General features: G+C 41.7%; 1 protein-coding gene across 1 annotated transcript; it reads right to left on the bottom strand.

The window, feature by feature from the left end:
• Window positions 1–4,960: 4,960 nt before the first annotated feature.
• On the bottom strand, window positions 4,961–17,994 carry FAM177B (family with sequence similarity 177 member B). Its single transcript, XM_034767004.1, has 5 exons — window positions 17,828–17,994; window positions 16,183–16,341; window positions 14,253–14,319; window positions 8,923–9,020; window positions 4,961–5,662 (listed from the first exon to the last, which is right to left on the bottom strand). The coding sequence occupies exons 1-5, from the start codon at window positions 17,852–17,854 to the stop codon at window positions 5,444–5,446; spliced, it is 570 nt and encodes a 189-aa protein (XP_034622895.1). The 5' UTR covers window positions 17,855–17,994; the 3' UTR covers window positions 4,961–5,443.
• Window positions 17,995–18,478: the final 484 nt, after the last annotated feature.

The raw sequence follows: 18,478 nt of genomic DNA, 5'->3' as shown, positions 1-18,478 counted from the left end.
CTTCCCTTCAAACACAGCGCTGAATTGGTTTATAGTAAAAGTGAAAAGTTTATTAACAGAAGAGTATGGATTAAGTATATCAAGTAAAAGAGATAAAGATAGAAATGGTTACAAGCAAATAAAAGTGAAAACACACATTTAAAAGTCAAAAACTTGATCTAGCAAGATAGTTTCTCTTACCCCGAGTCTCCTTTCCAGCTTTTTACTGCCTGGCCTGGCCTGGCCAGGACCCATCACAGAGATCCGATCACTTGGTTTAATTGTCTCCTTAAGGTGCAGGATCAAGATGGAGAGTCTCTCTGTTCTTTCTATTCCCAAAGGGATGTCTTCGTTTTACAGGTCAGAAAGGTGTCCTGGGACTCAGTCACCTGTCCCCCTCTGGGGTGCAAGAGCCAGATTAATTCTTGGTCTTTCAAGTTCAGTCTCAAGATAACCCCCACTGCTTTAGCTTGGTAGTTTTGTTTATAGCTAATATGTAAAAACTGAGATAAACCCACATTCATTTGTCCAGGATGCACCTGTTTATCACCTTTACCTAGGCTAACCTGTCTTTGTCTTAAACTTCTAGTAACATTATACAGATGGAATTCTAACTTCACACAAAGTTAACACACACATTTTACAATGATATTGATAACCAGTGTGACTTTAGCTTTCAGATGAGATCTCACAAGGCATATTTTGTTCAAATATTATTGCAGTGGTGTGTAGGGTGAATACAGGGTGCCTTTGCTCACTCTCCATTGCTGAATTCCCTTGTCTGATATCACATTGTCTCTGGTATTGCTCACTTGCTCCTTCTTTCTCCTCTCACCATCCAGTCCTTCTGTGATTTCTAGTCCATTAGTGTCCATGACTTCTCCTCTGCTCTCCCCTCCTTCCTGCACCGTTGCCAGTTCTCACATTTTATCATGAATCTGGCAATATTTGGTGTTTTTCTTAAAGCTTCAGCTCCTGGAGTCAGGTGATTAGTATCTCAGCTTTCTAGCCTTCATGGTTGTGGGAAAAAATCTGAAAACTTAAAGGCTCAAAAACCAGAAGGCAAATAAAAACAAGATTTTATTTTTTTACCATTTCAAGATTTTAATGCATGGGATTGGAAATAGAGCTGGCCACTCTTCTTCATTGTCTGTCGTTGACTCTGTCTCCCATGGCAAGGTCTTCCACATCCCCAGCTCACCCCCCTCTATCCCTTGCTTATTTACATTAACATGAATGTTTTACTGGTACCTTGTGTCACAGTTCAGGGCAACTGCACCTATGTTTCTCCTCAGTGGTCTAGCACAACACCAACTCTTGGCTTTCAGCTCCCCAGCTGTTGTCTCTCTTGGGTGTAGACCTGTGTCTTTTTCCCTTCTGACCAGGGGATTTCCAAACTACACAATTCCTTGCTTTCAGAGGTTGCCCAAGGACACGTGCTTGCTTTCTCTTTAGAGACCGTTAAAATAGGTGTAATTGCTAGTTATAGGTACCACACGATTCTTTCTATGTAACCCTACTTTATATCTTAGGTTTCTTAAAGTAAAAAGTACTACAGAAAAAACATATTAAAAATAATAAAGAATCTACATGCATGCTATTAAACCTACCAAAATTAACCCCATCCCTAATATGGATTCCAGCTGGCCCAGTCCTTCCAACCAGACTCTAAGGCTTGGGGCCCTCCTTGGATCAGGGGTCCTGTCCACTTGCTGGATCAGAAAGAATGCCCTGAGCCAGTTTAAAACCAGGCTATTTATCCAAAAAGCCTTTCTTTGTCTGTTGGTCCTTGGACTAATACATTTGCCATCTAACTAGGGGGGGTAGTTTCTCTGGAGATGTTACAACCTGAGTGAATTTGCCTAATCATCCCCTGCTGTTCTCCTACTTACCCTTCCCAGGGAAATGCATACAATTCCAAAACAACACATACACAATTGCATTTTTAATACAATGAACTTCAGAGAAGTTAAAACTAATTCAATAGGTTTAACTTAATTCAGTAAAGTTTATTCAGGATATAATTGTCAGTCTGTCACACCTTGTCCTCCACCGCTTCATTTGTTTGCTGTATGTACTTGTTTTTCATCATATGCTAAGATGTAAACTCTGGAGCAGGGACTGCCTTTTTAAATGACATGTGTAACAGTATCTAACACAATTGGGGCATTATTCTTCAGAAAGGTCCCAATAATTCAGCCTGGAATAAGTCTGACATAATTAGATGCAGTTCTCATGAGTCTTCAGGTCAAATTCAGCAGTGACAGAAGTGGTGCCTTTAACACTAAATGGAGGCTTAAAGAGGAGGTGTAGGATAAAGCCACTGTTTACATCACTGTTTGCTCTACACAGGACAGAATTCTGTGCATATCAGGAAGAAGTACCTTGTAAGAGCAGCAGAGCCTCTCTGAAGGGAGAGGGATCTAATCACAGCCACAGCAGACTTTCTTTTTTGCTTCCTTGCAAGTCTCCAGGGAGGAATGTAGGAAGCCCCCAGTACTAATAAAACACCCACTGCTTGAGGGCTGAATGGTGTGGAAAATATGCTGCTTTGTGTAAAAGAGTTCCACACTCCTGTTGAGGTTTCCTGTTCAATCTGCTACTTCTCCAATGCTCTACCCACAGACAAAGCAGTGCCAAACCCATTCTATGTTCTGCTATTCCCATCCTTAATTCATTCCCACCCTTTCCCACAGACATGGCATTGGAGCATGGGTCTCAGAGGGCAGGGGGAAGAAGAACTGAAATCATGTAATTATACATGTGTGTATCTTGGCAAGTGATACCCAACCCAAAATTAGAGACTGGCCCATTCCCTGGAATTCTGATCCAATTGGGAACTATCTTAGAATGCAGGGAGGTGTTCATACCTGGTTCAGGCTCATGTCTCTACACAAACATTAACTCTATAGATACTAGGACATGCACCAAAATAAGACCATGACAAGATACCACACGAATGAAATCAATCAACTAGGCTTGGGGTGAAGTAACTTTTGTTTTTACTAGGGCTGTCAAGTGATTAAAAAAATTAATTGTGATTAATTGCACTGTTAAACTATAATAAAATACCATTTATTTAAATACTTTGGATGTTTTCTACATTTTCAAATATATTGATTTCAATTACAATAGAGAATACAAAGTGTACAGTGCTCACTTTATATTTATTTTTATTACAAATATTTGCATTGTAAAAAAACAAAGAAATAGTATTTTTCAGTTCACCTAATACAAGTACTGTAGTGCAATCTCTTTGTCATGAAAGTTGAACTTACAAATGTAAAGTTATGTAATAATAATAATTATTAATTATTATTATTTTAAATTAATGGAGATATCCTATCTCCTAGAACTGGAAGGGATCTTGAAAGGTCATCAAGTCCAGCCCCCGGCCTTCACTAGCAGGACCAAGTACTGATTTTGCCCCAGATCCCTAAGTGGCCCCCTTAAGAATTGAACTCAGAACTCTGGGTTTAGCAGGCCAATGCTCAAACCACTGAGCTATCCCTCCCACCCAAAATACAAAAATACCTGCATTCAAAAATAAAACAATGTAAAACTGTAGAGCCTACAAGTCCACTCAGTCCTACTTCTTGTTCAGCCAATTGCTTAGACAAACAAGTTTGTTTACATTTGCACCTGAAAGTAAGAATAGACATTTGCATGGCACTGTTGTAGCTGGTGTCGCAAGATACTTACAGCCAAATGTGCTGAAGAGTCATATGTCCCTTATTGCTTTGGCCACCATTCCAGGGGCCATCATGCATCCATGCTGATGACTGGTTCTGCTCAATAACGATCCAAAGCAGTGCGGACCGACACATGTTCATTTTCATCATCTGAGTCAGATGCCACCAGCAGAAGGTTGATTTAATCTTTTGGTGATTTGGGTTCTGCAGTTTCCGCATCAGAGTTTTGCTTTTTTAAGACTTCTCAAAGCATGTTCCACACCTCGTCCCTCTTAGATTTTGGACGGCACTTCAGATTCTTAAACCTTGGGTCGAGTACTGTAGCTATCTTTAGAAATTTTACATTGGTACCTTCTTTGCATTTTGTCAATTTTCAGTGAAAGTGTTCTTAAAATGAACAACATGTGCTGGGTCATCACCCAAGACTGCTATCACAGAAATATATGGCAGAATGTGGGTAAAACAGAGCAGGAGATATACAATTCTCCCCCAAGGAGTTCAGTCACAAATTTAATTAATGCATTATTTTTTTAATGAGCGTCATCAGCATGGAAGCATGTCCTCTAGAATGGTGGCCGAAGCATGAAGAGGCATACGATTCTTTAGCGCATCTGGCACAAATATCTTGTGACGCCAGCTACAACAGTGCCATGCGAATGCCTGTTCTCACTTTGAGATGACATTGTAAGTGGGCAGCATTATTTCCCATAAGTGTAAACAAACTTGTTTCTCTTAGCGATTGGCTGAACAAGAAGTAGGACTGAGTGGACTTGTAGCCTCTGAAGTTTTACATTGTTTTGTTTTTGAGTGCAGTTATGTAACAAAAAAAATCTACATTTTTAAGTTGTACTTTCATGATAAAGAGATTGCATTAGGATACTTGTATGAGGTGAATTGAAAAATACTATTTCTTTTGTTGATCATTTTTACTGTGCAAATATTTGTAATAAAAATAATATAAATTGAGCACTGTACACTTTGTATTCTGTGTTGTAATTGAAATTGATATATTTGAAAATGTAGAAAACATCCAAAATATTTAATAAATTCCAGTTGCTATTCTATTGTTTAACAATGCGTTAAATCACGATTAATTTTTTGAGTTAATCACATGAGTTGACTGCGATTAATCGACAGCCCTAGTTTTTATACAAAAGGATCCATTCCTTTAGCAACTTACGGTCTAGGAATAGAACAATAAAAACTAAAAATACGAGAACATGGGAATCCATAAAGTGACTATTAGTTTTCTTAGTGTTCACTCATTCACTTAAAACAAAAAGGTAAGTTTTACATCATTCTTATTTTGATTAGGAAGCATCTGTTGCTACCCAGAATAGACTATGATTCAGCAGGCTGCTTTAGATATCCTAGCATATCAAATTCCATTGCATAGTCCCAAAGGGATGTTTTCCACTTTCAAAAGTAACCATCTAATGTCAAGTCCATGATTCACACATCAGAATGTAAGGGCTCCAGTTCATTGCTCATAAACATAGGGAACCAGGTGGCAGATGCGCCATCAACCTCCTTAGCTCAAATTGTAAAGAGTCAGATGTTACAGAAGGCAGCATTAAATCTTCACCATCTCCTTTCTACCTTTCTCCATCACAGAGCTATTTTGGCTCTATCTGGCTGGCTATTGGACACTTGAATAACACTTCTGGACAAAGGAATGTGATATGTTAGACACAGAGCATGCTAATGATATATTCATGTCCTATTATAGAGTTATTTCAGTATCAGAAGAGACCACACTGACAATGTTGCCATCATTTCTTAACAGCTGAGATACAGTTTGGACTTTGTAGGTCATGTTTTGAAGCCTCATTAATGTTTGCAAAAGTGCTTCTTTGAGAAAACTCCATAGCATCCTTGAGTCTAATAGATCCATATTCTACACCCTGTACCTCAAGGTGGTGTTTTTCATTCAGAGATTCTGCCTCATTTGTCTCAGAGATCTTTTCACCATCTTCATCATCTTCACTTTCCTGCAATGAAGACAAGACAATAAGAAAAATTCACTGGACAAAATGAAACCTATTCTGATATCTCCTATAAGGAGACACTGACACTGATAGCAATGTGAGTTTTCTGTTACCTTGGGCTGAGTAGCTCCATTACATAAGGTTGGGTTACTGTCTAACTGGCTGTAACTGTTATACACAGAAGTAACAGGAACTCTGAGAAAGGCCAGCACTATAGCTTGGAACTTGTTTTAAGTTTCTGAAGTAGTGATCTGTTCTGGAATTAAAAATGCTACAAACCATGAAACATACTTAAAGTCTACCCTGAAAAGTAACTATGTAAAATCACCACCCTCTTACTGCTCTGCTCCGTGAGTTTATTCAGAAATAGGGTTACCAGATAGCAACTGTGAAAAAACGGGACAGAAGGGTGGAGGGTAATAGGCACCTATATAAGAAAAAGTCCCAAAAAACGGGACTATCCCTTTAAAAACAGGACATCTGGTCATCCTATTCAGAAAGGGATCTATTTGCTTTAGTGAAAAAAAAGTAATTTTTACTACATTTTTTTTAGCTGTGCCAGTTCTGCAGAACATACAGCTCTGGCAAGGTGAGTTGGATTTTTTGGAGGGGTTGGGAGGGCACCCTCATGGGTCAGAATTGTTATGTTCCAGTTGCAAAGCCTCCTATGCAATCCTATTGTCCTCAAATTATGCCCTCAGTTTCCCTTATCAAGCTCACTAACAGGAATTAAATAGGTCTGCAGAGATGTACCTGAGGGCTTAAATTTGAGGACAGATAGGGTTGCACAAATGGAAAAGCACAGCGTTTGACTAGTGAAGAGCCAGAAAGAACCAACTTGAATGGAAGATCTCAGGCTGAATTTGCAGAGCTGGAGATGAGATTTTAATATTTTTAACACCTGTAAAAACATATTTAATATGGAAATTATTGGTCTACAAACTGAAAACCCACAATGCCATTTTCACAGGAGTGTAGCCTATAGGGATAGGTATTTGCTAGGTAAGGCATAGACATAAGTTAAGGCAGTAAAGCCAGGAGTTTATGGGCCACAGCCCGTAAGACAATAGCTTAGCTAAACAAGGAATAAGGCACCAAATCCTTAGCCTATGCAGTTAACCAGGAGTAACTCCAGATCATAAGAGAATGCTGTAATGACTAAACTGCTAACAGGTAACCATAAGATTCTAGTTTATACTGGTTTGGGATATTTTAAATTAGGAACATTCGCAGATGTCTGATCTCAAGAGTGCCATGGTAACCAATTGATGTATATTCTAATTAAGCTTGAGGTAAAAGGCCTACTGACTTGTGGGACAAGGGCACCCCAACATTAGTAGGGTGAGGAAATACAAATAAGGACAAGGAAAGAAATCCCTACTGAATATGTGTTAGGCATAGTGGTGTCAGTGTAACACATTATAAAAGTTGTCTCCCAGCCTGTGTGCTTAGGAGGGGAGAGATATAGCTCTTGGGCGGTGCCAGGATGATGACCACTGGAAATGGTGATGAGGAAGAAGATGATGGTGAGGCAGATAACGACTAACATTTCAGGTTGTTCTGCAATGGATGGTGAGAGTATATGGATGCTCAGATGCACATTCTGTATTATCTCTATCTTGCTTGGTTGGAACGTTTGTGACTTTGCTTACTGTATTAATAAAACTATCACATATACAGAAGATTTTCCATAAGTGTAAGTGTTGCAACCGTGTACATCAGGGTTCCCAACTGAACAGTAATTCTAATACTACTGGCCTTGATCTTGAGACAAGAACATATCAAAGCTTGGGGTGCTAACTGGGAATTCTTAAGTAATCAAATTAATACACAACCCATAGATCAGGCAACAGGACCATCTTTTAAAGAATAAAGCTGACCCCAAGCAAGTATTTCAGATTTGTGGGGGTCTGTGGTGGGTTTAGAATAAAAAAAAAATTGTGACTAGTCCTTCTCTCTAAAAGGACCAAACTCAAATTCTATATAAGGAAATCTCTGAAATTTGGGGGAGATTCAAAATACAGACCCAGGTCAAAATTTTGCAGCTTGGGCTCATCTCTGTTTACAAGCAGCCTTCAACCATGCAAAATTGTCTGAAAATGTGGTGGTGTCCTCATACATCCATTTCCACCATAATTCAAAAGGTTGTTTCTTGTAAAACTTTGTTGCCAGAACTCATCCAATTTCTGTGTCCTTAGCTAAATATAACATTTCATTTGCATGCTCATTTGTACACAGCAGTTTCCTCTAGAAACAGACATGCCTTTGATCAATTTAACCTACAACAAAACAGCCATATATCACGGTGATCAGTAACCAGTTTCTCAACATAGCAGGGCAGGGCAGGTCCTTTTGTTCCAAGTTTTGGAAGGAATGAGTAAGAGAACAATTGGAATTACACTACATTATTCAGTTGGAACAGTCTTCTGGACCAGAAGCCAGCAATGCTAAGAGAAATATTTCAGTAAAGTAGACCTCTGGTGCCTTGTAAATAGCTGACGACAGAAAAAATAATTCTAAAAATAGGAAGTTTTTGAAGGAGTTTGTGTTGTTCACACCCCAAGACTTCTCCATGGTTTTGCTGAGTCCTCATGGAATTTTCATTTACTTCTCTATTCTAGGACCACCATTCAAACGTCTTCTGTTTAGGTGTTGCCAATACAGCACCGTGGCTCAGTCCAGACAGGTGTGACAACATTTTTCTCCAACACCCATCCCACCAGTGGTTTCTGAATCTGCTAACATGGAGTGATGTTAGAATGAATGACCAAGCTTTCCTGCCACTACCAGGAAACATATCCAGATTGTCTTCGCAATGGAGCTCAACCGTGTCAACTCACAGAGTAAGACTCCGAAACTCATTCTGGAAGAGAACTAATCCACAATAAAAATGTTTAAAATCAAAATCCTGCAGCCTGAAAGTTTAATCACAGCCACTTCAATGTATATAGTTCATTCTGATGCCAGCACATCTCAAAGCTTTTCATAGGACCTGTATAGATCTAGTGACCTTAGTAAAGCTTTGAGGATCCCACAAGTGATCCACTGAAAAGATTTTAAATTACATATACAGAGAAAAAAAAAAAGAGAACACACATACACACAGGTTTGCTTAGATTGTAAATTCTATGGGGGGGGAGAGTCTTAGTTTTCTGTCTTGTTTAGAAGGAAGACTGTTGGTTCTTAATAATAAAACATGATAAATTAAGTGCCATATTTTTTGTTCTCCACTTGTTAAAAAGCTATGTATGCATTTCATTTACCTTCTTCTGTGTCCTGTAGTATTCATCTATTGCATATTGATATTTAGGTTCATTGAGTCCAAAGAACATGGCAAGCTTCCCACCGAGGAATTCGCAAGCTGAAAAGACAGGGAGGAGAAAGAATAACAGTAATTCTATCCCTTACATAAGAAAGAAGCTTGTATAGAGAGACACTTTATGTGGTGGGAGAAAAGAAATAGTTGTACACACTGACGTATACATGAACAAAAGGACAAGGGCTGTCTTCATCAGCTCAGGAAATACAAGTCCACTTTCAGTATGCCTAGTCCTCACTCCAGAAAACTACTTAATGGCTACCCATTTCAATCCTTTTCCAAAGAACTGGCCAGCATTCCTGGAAATGATGTATGTCACTTATACCAGTTGTAGTCTGAGGCAGTTTCTTCCATACTGTATTTCAATTACACTTTGTGTAAACAAATTCAGCCTGGGTTGTTTTACACGTCAATTCACTCTCAAATAGTAACGAGGTCATAGACATGTCTTCTTTCCTTTCAGGATCTTCTTTCGACTTACGAAAGTCTCCCTTCCTCTTTATCAGAGAGAAGAGATGGACTTTATACCTCTTGTGTTTAAGAGGCTATTGATTTTTGAAGGGAAAGAAAAAGTCATTGTGACTGTTTTCAGGTTCCACTTTTTCAGACTTAGCACTGGCTGCCTGGAGAATCACAATTTATCAAAATTGTATGTAATAATGTCAGTTGGCAGAGCTAGATTGTCCTAATCCATCTTTCTGCAGTATTATGCTTGTTAACCCGTCTTCACTCTGACCTATTTCTTTTCCTGATGGCTTCAGTTTCTTGTCCCTCTGCCAACTTCTAATCTGCTTCAGTAGTTCTACCTTTATTTGTGCCCTGATTTTCAGTTGGTTATATCAGTCTGATCTGGAATGCTTAAGTATTTTTCTAAAGCCCAGGTAGATTTTGTCCACCCATTGTTTTACCTCCTATCTTAAACTTAAACTGCTGGGGCTGAAATTTTCCATGCCTGGTGTCTGTCTCAGCTGAAATTTTTGCAGAAGTTTCAACTAACATAATTGTCATTTCCAAGAATGAGGTTAGGAAAAAAAATGGTTACAGCTGTTTCATTGAGGAAGCTGTAGCACCTCCATGATTTAGAGCAGGGACTTGAGATTTGGCTTTGCCCTGGTGTCAGGATGCACCTTTTGCCATCCCTATGAAAATTTGCCCAGATTTGGTCAAGTTATAAGCCATAGTATAAGAACATAAGAATGGCCATACTGAGTCAGACATCAATGGTCCATCTAGTCCAATAAACTGTCTTTTGACATCTATCAATGCCATATGCTTCAAAGGGAATGAACAGAACAGGTCAATCATCAAGTAATCCAGCCCATCGTCCAGTCTCGCCATCTGGCAGTCAAAGGCCTAGAGACACCCAGAACATGGGGTTGCACCCCTGATCATCTTGGCTAATAGCCATTGATGAACCTATTCTCCATGAACTTATGTAATTCTCCTTTGAATCCAGTTCTAGTTTTGGTCTTTACAACATCCCTGAAAAAAAATCTGTTAGCATGTGCTCAGTAGAGATTTGTTAAAAGCTGGAAGCCAAGTGCTCAGAAGATTCCAGCTGCACTGAGCATGCTCCATCCCTCACCGCTCCTATGTACTGACCAGACTATGCATGCACCATCCCCAAAGAGCGGCTAAGCATACATCATCCCTAGCTGAGTAGCTCTTTCCCTTCAACTGTTTTGCCCAGTTCCCAGGAGCCACTGTAACCAAGACCAGAGAGACTGTATCTCCTGTACCCTCAATGCTCCCCTTGCTGGTACCCAGAAAGCACAGAGGAGCAAGCAGCATGACTAGAATGTAGAGATATGAGCAGAAGAGACAGGAAAGAGAAGTGCAGGGCAGGGCAACTGGAACAGAGAATGTAATGGATAGGAGCAGAAGGAGACAGGGCCAATGGTTATAAACCACTAGAGTACACTTTCCTCCACAATCCGGAACTGAACCCATTATTCCCAAGACTCACTATTCCTTTGCTGTGTAGCAAATAGCTATGAAACCCATGCCCAAAGTTTGCATCTTATCTTCTATGTTGACCTGCCACTAGAAGGGGTAACAGCATTCTACTGCTACTGGTTAATCTTTTAACTCAAGTGGCAGACGAGTCAACTGTGCTGTAGATCTAAATATCCAAACCCTGGTGACAGGGGCAGCTCTACGTATTTTGCCACCCCAAGCACGGCAGTCAGGCAGCTTTCAGCGGCGCACCTGTGGGAGGTCCGCTGGTAATGCGGATTTGGCGGCATGCCTGCAGGAAGTCCCACGGTCCCGTGCCTTTGGAGTACCTGCTGCCAAATTGCCACTGAAACCGCAGGACTGGTGGACCTCCTGCAGGCATGCTGCCGAAGGCTGCCTGATTGCTGTGGTCACGGCGGCCGCCAGGCCGCCCCCCGTGGCTTGCCGCCCCAGGCACACGCTTGGAGCGCTGGTGCCTGGAGCCACCCCTGCCTGGTGATGACCCATGTACGTGTGTGTGGGTCAATATAGTTTCACATGATTGTTTTTTCCTTTTTTTAAATATGCAGGAAATTACATTTTAAAAAAACTAAGTTAAAAGAACATTAAGGTGCCAAAGTCAAGAGATGCCAGAATTAAGATTGCCTTGTATATATGCATTGTAGTAGTCTTTAATTATCACTTTTTTCCACAGGACCTCTGCCTCATTCAGGACACAGGACAGACTGTAAATGGATCCTGGGAATGGATCGTGATTGTGCAGTGAAGGAGATTGTTGTCTGCAGGATCCCTTTCTATTTGTTGCACATTTTGGAAAGTGTGCAGTGAATGAGGCAGGGATTGCAGGAACAGAGAGGACAGCGTCATGATTAAGATAGTTGAATGCTCCCCGGAGAAAAGGATTTGATCCCAGCCTTTGCTGCAAAGTTCCTATGTGGCATCGGGCAATAACAAAAGTTTTCACAGTTGGCCACTGTATGTGTGCATCTCATTTTCTGAGTCCCAGATTGACACACATGGGATCTGAACTGTAGAAATGCTGACCTCACAGCTGCAATAAAAGCCAACACGAGCTTTGCTTAGAGCATTAAGCACCTTAATATGCGATGTACTAACAAAAAACGCATCTCAAATAGGGCACCCAAAATTAGTTGACACTTGACAATTTTGGCTCTAATTTCTGTGCCAAACATCAGTTCTCAGTGTGTAAAAGGGAGGTAATATCCCCATTCCATAGAACAGTGTTGTGAAAATAACTCCATTGTGTTTGTGAACACTACAATGACAGCACTATGATGACAGCATCATAGAGACACTCAAGAGGAAAGTAATAATTCTAGAGTTTTGATGGTGTGCAGTAAATAACACATGGGGCACACATGGAATGGAGGGTAAAATCAGATACTGAATAGCTAACCATTCAGTGAGCACCATCCCTTGTGTGCACTGAATGAGGCAAAGGTTTTGTGGGGAAAAGTATTACACCTCTACCCCAATATAACATGGTCCTCGGGAACCAAAAAATCTTACCACGTTATAGGTGAAACTGCATTATATCAAACTTGCTTTGGCCTTCGATTGGCAGACGCCGGTCCCCAGCTAGTTTTCAGAGCTCTTACAACCCCTACTTTAGGCTGAGGGGTCAGCATGGCAGCAGCTCTGACTACAGCGGCTTTGAGTTATGCAGCGGCTACGAGTTACGCAGCGGCTACCCCCAGGCTGTTTGCTGCAATCTCGCTCTAGGCAGGGTACAGGGAAGTCCTGTTTTCCCACCCCTGGCGATCCCCCCACGCAAGGTATCGGTCTCCATCCTCTCCCTGCTGGGTGAGGTGGCATCTCAGTCCTGCCTCTCTGCTGAGGGCCGTGCCGGCTGGCTGCAGCCTTTGCTATGTGGGCAGCAGGGACCATGCAGCCTGCCTCCTCGATGGGGAGTTGGGCCCTGTGGGGTGGGGTGGGGCGGGACTCGGGCGGGGCACTACGCCGGTGGCTCCCACTTGTCTCCTGCTGTGCCCTTCTGCTGCGCCCCGCCGCCGCCCCATGTCGCCAGTAGATGTGGGAGCCAGGTGAGGCTGGCCCTGCAGGTGGCTGCTCCGGAAGCGTGTCTGATGTGGTGGCAAAATAACGAGCTCTGTGCAGGTAGAGAGAGGTCCGCTCACGTGTGGCAGAGCCTTGCCACGGGGGGCTGATGGGCTGTTACCTAAAGGACTCCATTCTCGGCCATCTCAGGCTGGCCGGTGCATCCTGTACCTGTTCGCGCCTCTGATCGCTCACTGGCGGGGTAGGGGGTGTTGTTGGTTTGCGCACTGGGAGTTGTTAGCTGAACTGTGCTGCCAAGCAGCGCCATTGTCTTTCTCTTAGCCAACAGCGGCACAGCCCTGACCTCAGAGCGCTGCTTTACCACGTTATATCTAAATTCGTGTTATATCAGATCGTGTTATATCGGGGTAGAGGTGTATGTGATCATGTAATTAAGAAGATTATATAATTCCTATGCACAAGGGGGCTAAATTAAAATTGCTCAGGCACCCTTAATGCTGTCATTTCCTAGCTTTTGAGTGCTTGACTTTGAAACTTTAATGTTCTTTTAAGGTAGTTATTTTGGATGCAGTATTTGATATACTGTCACACTAGAAATGAAAAGGATACCTAGCATCTGCCAGCTAAAATGACATACACAGAGGCTAGTGTTGGTTAAAACCATCACTGTGACAATGAAAAGCTGATTTGGTATTAGAGGGCTAAATGAAAGTGAGACCAGCTTCATGGCAGCAGACCCACAGGAAATCATCTGCCGTGCAAGTTATTTCCAATGAAACCTGCTCTTCTTCAGCAGCTGCAGCATGGCACATGGTGCTAGACATGTGGGTAGTACAAAAGTCAGAGTCCCCAAGGCTGCATAGCCAGATCATGACATCCTGGTACAGCCATCAGGCTCCTGGTACTGAATTCAGGTTGCTCCATTAAGCATGCTGAGGCAGTCCCCACACTGGTGGGAGCTTCTTTCTTGTTGCTGTAAGAAACTTATTTTTTAAAATGACAATGGCCTGATCCCAAATAATCTAACCTAAAGTATTTCATATTTAATAGTGTTACCTGGATGTCTATCTCCTTGAAAGAAAATACCTATATATCGAGAGAGAGAGAGAGAGAGAGAGATTTTTTATAGAATAGCAACACCCAGTTTTGAGAGAATACATGAAACAAATAAGATGGAGGAAAATGTTCTGGTTGTGGTTTTATATTTTAATAATATTTAACGGTAATTATATTCAACTCATCTAAAATAACCCTCCCATTGATGCCAAAAAATATACCTACTAAAAAGTGAAGTTGTTGCGATTCGAACTGCCCACAGCCGCAGATAGAGCCCCCAGGAGAGTTTGGACTACAAAACAAGAACAAAAGAAAAACTTTAATTTTAGACATACAGAGCTGAACTAATCCATGGGGTCGTATCAGAGATTAATTTGGCCCATAATATTTGCCACATGCAAGGGCTCTCCCACTGTAGGGGAGAAAGTGAATTGTTTTCTTCAGCCTTTACAAAGGCTGCTGTTCAAGCTAGCTAGTCTCAGCTGATTTACAGTAAGTCTCTGTCTGTTTACACTAGGGATACCAGTCTCATTTACCAAGCCAACAAGAATTATCAGTACAATGAACCTGAGGAACATCTATACAATAGAACACAAAGGGTCCAAGCCTGCAAAATACATAAACCTCTGAGGAACTTTGAACTCAATGGGACTTCCTCGTGTGAATAAAGTTGTTCACAGGTTTAAGTATTTGCAGGATCAGACCAAAATACTAAAAATATTTAGAGATTTTTGACAGAAATAGACACATATGTAAATGTCAATACTTAGCCTAATATAATACATTACATTTTCAGAGATGTTTACAAACATTACTTATCCTCACTGTATCCCTGGGAGGTCAGTAACTTAAGGCTTGTCTACATGGGGATGAATTAAAACAAATTAACTAAGGTCTTGTGTACATTCAGAAATTAGGTCCGTATAACTTCATTGGTCTGGGGTATGAAAAATCCACACCCCTGAATGACACAATTAAACCGACCTAACCCCTGGTGTAAGTGCCCTACTACACCAACATAACTCCACCTCCACGCGAGGGGTAGGGTTTATGTCGGTATAATTAGGGTGATGCAGTGTCTGTGTAGACAGCGTGTTCCTTACATGGGCTGTTCGCTGGCTTTCTTATCAATTTCATGGCTCCTTGCTGGAGCCATGAAATTGACCAGAAAGTCCTCCCTGCTCCCACATAGGCTGCTGCCTGCTGGCACTGCCAGGGTCCCCACTCCAAGCCAGGCTGCTCCTGGGGTCCCAGTTCACAGCTGGGAGGCAAGAGCCTGGGCGGGCTCCTGACAGGGAGGTGAAAGCTGGGGGAACAGGGGAGCAGCCAGGCTCTCAGCAGGGAGCAGAGAGCTGGGTGGGAGGGGGGCAGCTGCAGGGAGCCCGTGGGGCAGCCGGGCTCCCGGCAGGGAGCTCCAAGTAGAGAATGATTCTTGGTCAGTGGATGTAGTGTAGACATGAACCACCACAATAATATATATATATTAGTTGACTCCAGAGTTTTTAGTGTAGACATGCCCTAAGGCCACTTTTCTTCTGAAGTAGTGTGCAAACAAGAGTTTAATATGCTTTAACTTCATATCTTTATTTAATTAGTCTTAACTTTCCCCAAGTGTCCCCATGTAGACTAGCCCTCAGTCTTGTTCTCATTTTAGAGATGAGGAAATAGATGTATGGCATTTAGGAATGGGTTACGGAGCGCCAGGAGGCATGCTCCTGCATGTTTTTGCTTGGGGACATGAATTCCTTTTGGGTAGGTTTCTTCTCATCTCCTTGCTGCATCATCACCACAAGATGCAGCTATCATTAGGTAGGGGTATAGCATAAGAGTCATGAATTTTTCCTCCTATTTTGATCTGCTTAACCACTACTCTCACCTCAGCAGTCAGTCCCATGGACATCAGGAATAAAGCACCTTAGCAGGAGAACTTGAAGAAGCTTGTACTGTTGCTATCCAAATTGTACTAAATCTGTTCTGTGACTGGTTAGAGAAATCACAATATTTACAGAGGAAAAAAAAGAGGTAAGTGATTATCTACAGAGCTAGCTATTATGGCTGTGAAAGGTGCAGTGTTCTCTAACGTGCATAGTGCAGAAACACTCTTCCCCTCTTCCAGTCACCCCCCAGTTTCCTAAAAGCCAATAACGGGGCTCACTGTGTCAAGTGGCTGCTGCTGCTCCTCCTCCTCCTCCTCTTCTTCCGTACTATACTCTTCCATGGTTTCACCATTTGCAAAGTAAATGATCCTCCTTGGAGACTTTGTTTCTCCCCTGTCTTTATCCTCCATCTCATTGTGCTGGAAGCCATCCTCCTCCTGCTCATCAGAAAACACCCACCAGGAGTGCCCTCTTAGTACACTGAATGGACAATGGACTGCATAGTGTTCAGCTTCATCTTAACTCTTAGGCTAAGGAATGACAGGACTGGGTTTGAGAATCTTATTTAAACCCTCAAAAGGTATAAAGAGTCCTGCATATTTCAGTTTGGGGAAGAAGAAAGAGGTCCAGGGCATAGGCGGAGCTACAGCAACATGGCCTGTGTCATGACTGCTTCCAGCTCTTACAAGAACAGGTACAATTGTTGGTGTCTCAAACAGCTCTTCCATGGGTCTTCAAATGTCTGTACGTGTTTTCTGTCATTGACTCAGAGTATACTACTATGATCTAATACGAGAGACACTTCACAACAGCAAAAACAAACAAAAAGTGTCAGAAGGGCCAAATCATGCGACATGAATGGCGCTCAGCACCTTACAAGATCACAGCCTAAATCAGAGGTGAGCAAAGTACAGCCCCTGGGACCGTCTTGCCCGATCCTTGCGCTCCCAGCCAGGGAGGCTAGCCGCAGGCCCCTCCCCCGCAGCCTCAGCTCACCGTGCCACCAGTGCTCTGGGCGGCGGGGCTGCGAGAGCCTTAATACACTACACCAGCCCTCCATACACTTTTGGAACCTCGTTATGGCCCTCAGGCCAAAAAGTTTGCCCACCATTGGCCTAACTGAACAATTTGCAGCTTACTACTATGCAACTGAATAACCAGGCAATACTATTTATATAGCACCAAAAAGTGCACTGAGGGCTTCAGAAATAGGGATGACAGGTCCCACCCCCACCCTCCCCGAAGAACATCACAGATCCAATGGGGGAGAATCATGATTTCCTTTTTCCACAATTCCTATTCTTTTTTTCTTTCCTTTCCCCTTCTGCCCAATTTTTATTAGCATTTGCCTTTTAAATTGCTTAACTTGGGCCCATTTGGGTTTTGTCTGGGTAAAGACTACAGCAAAATGGACAATGCATACATCTTTTTAAAAGTTTATCCTTTCATAATTTCAAATTTCAACAACAGCTATATAAAATATAATCTAGAGTTAAGAAGGCAAATAGATATGAAGTAACTATGGAGAAACCCTTAAGATAATAAATTTCTTAAACTACTTATGCTCTTAGCCCAATGGTGTACCATAATTTTATTTTTAATTTCTTTGATATTTTCCCTTCCAATATATAGCATTCTTCAAAATAAATATCTTACTTCAAGTCAGACGGAAAAGTTAGTTATATATGATACCTGCTACTATGTTTTCCCCATTCCATTTCACTAATCAATTTCGAATCAGTCATAACCAACAAGACAATAAGATCATTACTTTAACATTCCAAAGACAGAATAAATATTAGTTTACAGTGTTCTCCTTATGCTTGAAGGAGAACACTGGTGGGATCAAATACTGTAAATACATTGCTGAAATATATAAATGTGTGAAATCTCTAGCCAACAATAGATCAAAAGCAAATTCACCTGTAGAATCTCTCTGGTATCTTCCATCACTTGACGTTGTAGTGCAAAAGCTGATTAAGTTGTTTCCAAGACAAGTAAGGGAAAAAACCTAGAACCATGACACTTAGTGATCATGTATGTAATTTGTGCATGGAAAAAAACCCCATGCTGTAGCATTGGCAGCAGCTCAGGTCTGGAGGCAAGTCAAGGAAGGTAAACTCAGTGCTCCAGGATGCAACTATCTGAAAGAACTGGGCTGTGTTTGAATTGTGGGCAGGACCTTTTTATTTGCATGTTCAGCAAAGTTAAGATGACTAGTTGGGATGGCAAAAGGAATGTGGGCAAGGACATGGACATTTGCTCACAGATACCCGGGGAAGGGGGGGATGTGTGTGGAAAACCCTGCAAGCTGGTTGTTTTTAAAGCATATCACATTTCTTGAGGACATTTTCAGCATTCTGCTTCCCTTGGGTTTTGCTTAATTTATGAAGTGAACTTTGACTTTACTAAGGCTAAGTCACAGGTGTAATATTTACTTTTTCCAGCAAAGTGAAGGAACCAAACACACACCCGCAAACACAAATATTTCCTGCAACTGGTATGACACCTACTGGCAGTTTGGAGGAATAGGTCCATACATCAGCAACTGCTAAACAACTTCTTAGCAGAACT

Source organism: Trachemys scripta, chromosome 3 (genome assembly GCF_013100865.1).
Source record: "Trachemys scripta elegans isolate TJP31775 chromosome 3, CAS_Tse_1.0, whole genome shotgun sequence".
NCBI lineage: Eukaryota > Metazoa > Chordata > Testudines > Emydidae > Trachemys > Trachemys scripta.
The sequence above is the reverse complement of the archived record's forward strand: the minus strand, read 5'-3'. Positions and strand labels throughout refer to the sequence as shown.